This window comes from Phoxinus phoxinus (genome assembly GCF_949152265.1).
Source record: "Phoxinus phoxinus genome assembly, chromosome: 7".
NCBI classification, from domain to species: domain Eukaryota; kingdom Metazoa; phylum Chordata; class Actinopteri; order Cypriniformes; family Leuciscidae; genus Phoxinus; species Phoxinus phoxinus.
In genome coordinates this window covers 35,717,003-35,724,185 of record NC_136882.1, presented here as the reverse complement: position 1 = coordinate 35,724,185, position 7,183 = coordinate 35,717,003, and the positions used below count along the sequence as shown (strand labels likewise).

The window sequence follows — 7,183 nt, the reverse complement described above, 5'->3', positions numbered from 1 at the left end:
TGTTGGTTTCTGACGTCAACCGATTTTCAACCACAATACAACATCTGTCCAACGTTGGAGATTAATGTCAATCTGACATTGTATTCTGACATCAACATGATTTTAATTTTCAACGTTGGGTTTGGTCTTCTAAATGCGAATTTTGTCATTGTTTTGGAGCACACTAGCTTATAGATAACAAGGCTCATATATTCATAGTAAAAGCCAAAAAAATGGGAACAGCCATTTGTGTGTCCGAAACCATTGTGGACGTTATTGAGTGACTTATTCAATCCCACGACTGGACCTGTGTTCTAGAAATAAATGTGATATTGATATGAGGGTAGGTAGGCAGAGATTCAGAGGCATACGGTACTGTAAAGTGGCTATTACATGCAACAATGCAACAATAATAAAACAATGCATTGACATTTACTTTTATACTTAAGTACTTTTAAAAATTCTGTACTTGTCCTTTAAGTAAAAATCGGTCTTTACAACTTTTACTTGTAACGGAGTAATATTTGACCAGTAGTATCTGTACTTTTACTCTGAAGTTGTGTACTTTGTCCACCTCTGCTCCATTTTGAAAAGGCCCAGCAGAGGTTGTACTTCCTTCGCCAGCGGAGGAGGTTAAACCTGCCAGCGAAGCTGCTTCTGCAGATATTGAGTCTGTCCTCTGCACTTCTGTAACTGTCTGGTTCGACTCGGCTAGATCAGACCTCAGAAGACTACAGCCCTTCCCACTCTCCAAGAACCGCACTCATCCAGAGTGAATAAAAGGGCTGGCAAAATGACTCCTGATCCCACACATCCAGGCCACTTCATCTTTGAACTGTTACCGTCACTGAACACCAGAACAGCCAGGCGCAAGAAAAGTTTCTTTCCTCAGGCAATCCATCTCATGAACAGTTAAATGCCCCCACTGGGCAATAAACATGTGCGATACAGAGCACTACTATAAGCCTATATTTTTTTATATTAGCACACCATACCTCTTATTGACATCCCCTTGCATTTGTATATAACATATTGTCTATTTTGTATTGTGTGTATTTTATATATTTACATTTTTTATCCACTTATTCTATTTTATCCTCATAACTAATGACAATCACAGGGTAAAAAAAACTATAACTAAATTTTTTTTATCTGTGTCTTATGTTTTCCAATCACCCTCTTTTTTATAAGCTGAATACAATGGAAAGAAAAGTGTGAAGCCACATCCTGTACTCTTCTGAAAACAATTTTTAAAAAAAAATGTGCTTACCACATTATTAGTTAATTAAAACATACTTTGTCACATAGTTTTGGATTATAGTTATTTTAGATTTGATCATTAGTATTATTATTGCAGAATAACCACCAATGTTCCAAGGCAGTGGTTTTAAACAAATTATCTTCCTTAATCCACACACACTGATAACAGGTGTAATGAAGATAAATATTATATGTGATATAGCATTAACAATTAGAGAAGAGTTTGTTTATGCACAAAGACAGAGTGAACAGAATTGGATTGTGTTTCAAAAGTATCTTTTCCTGTTTCCATTTCTCAAGAATTTATTTATGCAAACCACATCTATGGATGATGTGTCACATGTACAGGTGTCATTTTAGCTTGGTTAACACTTAGTCGACATAGCCATAAATCTAGAAAATGTATATAATTTTTAAAGAATAAAATATATTAACACTATCAGTATTTTAGTGGCATATACAGGAAGTAGCATACCTTTATTTTCTATGTCTGTTTGTGTGTGCATTATGTTGTAATATTTTTGGGGTTGTGACCTGTAAAGGAAGAAAATAGGTTGCTTCACTTCTCTCTGTTGTCGAGGGGAAGTGGAGACATTTATGAAATCATGTCATTGCATGACTCAGAGCAGACCGATTTCTCAACACAGTTTAATGTAGAAGTGTAAGAACTTTATTTTTCTGAAACAACTTTATTTACAGCTGTGAAGCAGTCAACACAGTTATTTGCTTTTTACATCATTAGAGTAAGAAGAAAAATAGCATGCCCTGAAACAAGCAACAACAAAGAAAAAGTTTAAACACACTTTGTTCAAACGTTTGGTCAGTAATATATATATATATATATATATATATATATATATATATATATATATATATATATATATAACATTCAGCATGGACACATTAAATTGATTAAAAGTGACAGTTAAGACTTTTATAATATAATGAAATATCAATGTTTCAAATAAATGCTGTTCTTTTGAACTTCAACTATTTACAGTGTACTGTATTTTTGATCAAATATATGCAGCCTTGGTGAGTATATAAGAGGCTTTTACAAAATTGTATACAACACCGGCAAAAATACAGATGAATATGGACTATCTCTACTTTCATCAGTTATTCTGTTCTGACAGAATATGAAACCTGTGCAAAGTGTTTTTCACAGATCATTTTTGATATGAACCCACAGTGTTCAACGCACAAGCGTGGCATGTCACCTTAAACCAAAAAAGAAAAAGAAAAAATTTGATGATCATTATCACCAGGAAAGGATTCACAAACTTGGTGTAGTCTATACCTTGTAAATTAAACTGCTATACTTAAAAAAAAAGAAAAAAGAAAAAAAAGAAAAAAATATTTTAGTTTGCATAGAAGCAAAGGACCAGTGTACTTAAAAAAGAAAATTCTGTAATTTTTGCATTTTTGTCGAAACTATTTCTTTAGCAGAAGCAAAAGGCTTTTGTACCCTCATGAGAGAACTGTGGTTAACTACAGTGTGACTGACGTGTGCCTTGAGCTCCCAGTGCTATGAACAGATCCCACTCGATATTTCAACAACACGCTTCTCCCCATCAGGCCTTTCTTATAGAGAGAAGTCAGGAGTTGGTTGCGGAATTTCTTCCCAATGAAAGCATACAAGATGGGGTTTATCGCACAGTGTCCGAAAGCTATGGCCTGCGTGACATACAAGGCCACGTCTAAGTCGTCCCTCAGCTTGCACGTTTCCATCACTCTGCCGGATCGCATCAGGTTGTCTAAGAGCTCTGTGATGTTATTGGGCAACCAGCAGACGTTAAAAGCCAGAACGACGCTCAAGATGACCCGCATGGCCTTCTGCTTTTGGCTGTTGCGCGAGCGCCAGAGTGTGCACATGGTGAAACCGTAGCAGAACAGCATCACGGCAAGAGGGAGGAAGAATCCCAAAGTGTGGTGGAGAATCCGTAGGCTCAACCTCCAGTTTTCCATGCTTTCCACCGTCACATTGTCATGACACATGTACTCAGTGTCACCGGACAGAAAGGCATCACGATTCACCATAACGGGAATGGACAAGAGAAGGGCGCACAGCCACACCAAAGCACACACTATGCCAACCAGATGACGTTTTTGGTTGAGGAATTGGGTTGCTTTCACGATGGCCAGGTAGCGATCAACACTAATGCATGCCAGCAGGAAGACACAGCAGTAAAATGTGGCTTCCTGTATGCCTGATAACAGTTTGCACATAACGGTGCCAAACACCCAGTCGCCGACGTGAAGGTATGCGGCCCAGAACGGGAGGGTCAAAGAAAAGAGCAGGTCGGCTATGGCCAGGTGCATCAGGTAAACGTCAGTAGACGTCCTGCGGTTCTCCATGCAAAACACCACGAATATCACCACGGTGTTGCCCAGCAAGCTCAGGCAGAAGACGAGGATGTAGCCTAGGACCAAAGCCGTGCTGTTCAGATGCTGAAAGTTGGCCGGGCAGGGAGTCATAAAGTTATGGTACATGTAATCTGAAGTAGTAACATCCATGTTTAAGGAGTTTGGCCGCCAACTGCAGGGGACGAAAAGTTTATTAAGACCAGCATTTTTAGATTGAGAAGTGTACAAAATATGATGCACTACCAATCAAATGTTATACTGATATTAAAAGATATACTGTACAGTGTGTGTGAATCACTATATGTTATTTATTAAATGTAAACTATTTATTTTGAATGGTTTAAACTAAACAGTTCTCATATGCATATATGCAATGGCCGTCATTTCACCGTCTAGGTAGAGCCGATATAGTCCGGCTATGAGTCACCCACTTCTAGCCAAAATAACCTTGAATTTGGTTACACATCGTTTTTGCCAAAAAAAACTTGCGAAATGTATGATATTCCATCATTTAAGCAAAGTAAACAGTGATTACGAGGTGTTTGGTTTCATTATTTCACTCATTTAATATCTTTATCTTATTGATGACTACTCTATTCTTGGGCTATGGTTTAGACGTCTATTTCACTGACAGCCCAAATTTGGCCTTGTTTTAACCTAGATGTCTGGACTGTGTTTGGACGGCTATTAGACGTCTTTTAAACGCAAAATTGCTTGCAAAATGTTCTAGCCGAATTAAGCTTGTTAATGAACTAACTAACCCGAATCAACACTAAACTGACTTGAGCTGTGAAGAGCTGCTTTATAGTTGAATTGAGTTTGCTTCACAACTAATGGACTTTGCAGTAATCACATACAGTTACTGAACTAAACTGAATACAGCAGTGCCATCTTTTAATGAAAGTGAGGCTGTGAGGGATAGACATACATCTCTTCAGGGTTGTTCTGTTATTTAATGCGTTTTTGGATCGTTCTGCTTACAAAACACTGCAAAAATGTCTTTCCAAGAAATTTCAGAAGACAAAAAACTCTAGACAACATGAGTTGTGGAGTTTATACAGCTTTCTATAGCGGATGCCATTGAAAAGATGGTACGTCTATCCCTCACAGCCTCGCTTCCAAATGTCATGGCGCTGCTCTGAATAAGGTCTGTTGTCTTTTAGAGCTGAAATTGTAAAATGTAATTATTGAAGATCTTCAAAACATTAACTGTTATATTCTTGTTTCTTAAGCTGCTTTCAATCTGTATTATATAAAGCGCAATATAAATACATTTTGACTTGACTAATTATTCAATAAGGATGCATAAACTTTTGAATGTTATATTGTACACTTAAATGCATAAATCTAAAAGTATACTTCGACAATTCAAAGGAAATATTTCACAGTAAGTCATACTGACACATCCCAATCTTTAACCCAATTAAAAGCTGAAAAACACGTAATATTTGTATTCTCTTACCGTTTTATCTTCTGTGATTTTACTGAGATTTTCAAGACTGACAATCTTGGGTTTAGGAATCATTCAGTGGAAATTATCAGATACTTACTGACTGATTTCTCGCAGTTTTCTGAGAAAGACAGGTTTGAAAACAACTGATTATTACTACCACGTCCCTTTCCTTCCTGCATGAATACTCAAAAAAAAAAAAAAAAAAAGGAGAGAGCAGATATTATCAGTAGCCTACCACAGTTTCACAAGACACACACAAAAAAACAGCTTTACAACGGTTCATGTATTAGCAATTAGTGATACGCAGTAGGTCATGTCATGTTGCTTTTGTGTGATATAAAAAATACACAATACACACTATACACTAGTAGGCCTACATGTGTCCATAGTCATTAAAATGCTAAAAGTTATTTTAAGTATAGTGACCGCGACTCTATGGCAGCTCTGCCCACAACAAAATCTCATTGGCTTGTGAACAAACTGCACTTCAGGTTCGTAGGGCATTTTACAGAAAAAACTTTGGAGGCCTAAACCACTATATAGCAAGTTTTTGCTTTTGGATATTGTTTGTAAATATTTTTTAACATCAATTTTAAATAGTTCAAAATGAGCCATTTTTTCATTCCATTTGACTTTATGAATAGTAACTGGCAAAGATTTTTTTATCACCATCTAATGAAAAACATTTACAAACATATACAAAGGCTGCTTTCCAGTCCAAAATTGTCATGCCCTTCACTCGCTAACTTCCCTCCGTCTCGTTCACTCGGATGTATGTCATTGCCTACATTGCTCGAGTGCCACTACTGGCGGAAACTGCAATGGACTGAATTGGGACGTCCTAAGCCCTTGATCACTTGAAATCAGCTGGAGTTGATTTATTATTTACATTTATTTTCCCTTTAATAATTTGTTTAATGCAGCATCCAAATGTATAAAGGTGTGTTTGGGTTTTATTTGGGTTAAATAAAAAAATATTGTTGAGTTCTAGAGTTGTTTGTTGTGGTGGTGAAGACGCGATCTGTGGTGACATCACAATCGTACTGCATTGTGGGACATATAGGTGCCTGAAGTGTACATATGAAGTAGACTCGCTCCCTCTGTCAAAATCGAGGGAACGAGGGTCTGTCCATATAAACTTCCCTCGTCCACTTCAAGAAGTGGAACGCACTTCAAAATGGCGGCAGGGATTCCCCCGAGGGGAAGTGCTTAGGGAAGTTTGCAAGTGTGTGTCTAAAAGTGGACTGGAACGCAGCCCTAGTAATCCTGAAAACATTGATTGCCTTGTTCAGGTGTGTTTGATTAGGGTTGGAGCTAAACTCTGCAGGACAGTGGCCCTCCAGGACCGGAGTTGCCTATCCCTGCACTGTGGGGTTGATTTATTATTTATTTTTTTCCCTTACGAAATTGTTTAATGCAGCATTATATATGTATATAGGTATGTTTGAGTTGTTTACATTTAAAACCAAAAAAATATATCATAGAATTGTTTGTGGTGGGGTAAATTAAATGCAAATGCATTGATGTCACAATCATGTTGCATTGTGGTATATGGAGCTGCCTGAAGTGTACATGCATTCCAGTCCACTTTTAGACACACACTTGTGAACTTCCCTAAGCACTTCCCTCGGGGGAATCCCTGCCGCCATTTTGAAGTGCGTTCCACTTCGTGAAGTGGACGAGGGAAGTTTATATGGACAGACCCTCGTTCCCTCGATTTTGACCGAGTCTACTTCATATGTACACTTCAGCTTTATGTCCCACAATGCAGTCTAATCACCGCCACAACAAACAACTCTATGATATATCAATTATAATTTTTTTAATTTAAAACAACCCAAGCACACCTATATACATTTGGATGCTGCATTAAACAAATTCTTGAAGGGAAAAAATGTAAAATAATAAATCAAGTCCAGCTGATTCCAAGTGATCAAGGGCTAAGGACGTCCCAATTCAGTCCATTGCAGTTTCCACCAGTAGTGGGCACTCGTGCAACGTAAGCAATGACGTACATCCGAGTGAACGAGACGGAGGGAAGTTAGCGAGTGAAGGGCATGACAATTTTGGACTGGAACACAACCATAAAGACTCGCTCCCTCTGTCAAAATCAAGGGAGCGAGG

The 7,183-nt window shown here is 37.8% G+C and overlaps 1 protein-coding gene across 1 annotated transcript; it reads right to left on the bottom strand.

Moving 5' to 3' along the window:
* Positions 1–2,661: 2,661 nt before the first annotated feature.
* cxcr2 (chemokine (C-X-C motif) receptor 2) lies at positions 2,662–5,225 on the bottom strand. The gene is made up of 2 exons (XM_079618713.1): positions 5,069–5,225; positions 2,662–3,778 (listed from the first exon to the last, which is right to left on the bottom strand). Exon 2 carries the CDS (start codon positions 3,754–3,756, stop codon positions 2,731–2,733), a length of 1,026 nt encoding a protein of 341 aa, XP_079474839.1. The 5' UTR covers positions 3,757–3,778; positions 5,069–5,225; the 3' UTR covers positions 2,662–2,730.
* Between the last annotated feature and the right edge of the window lie 1,958 nt (positions 5,226–7,183).

What these genes read in the sequence shown, in the direction of transcription:
- cxcr2 (XM_079618713.1), bottom strand. Translation starts at nt 3,756, where the DNA reads ATGGATGTTACTACTTCAGATTACATGTACCATAACTTTATGACTCCC.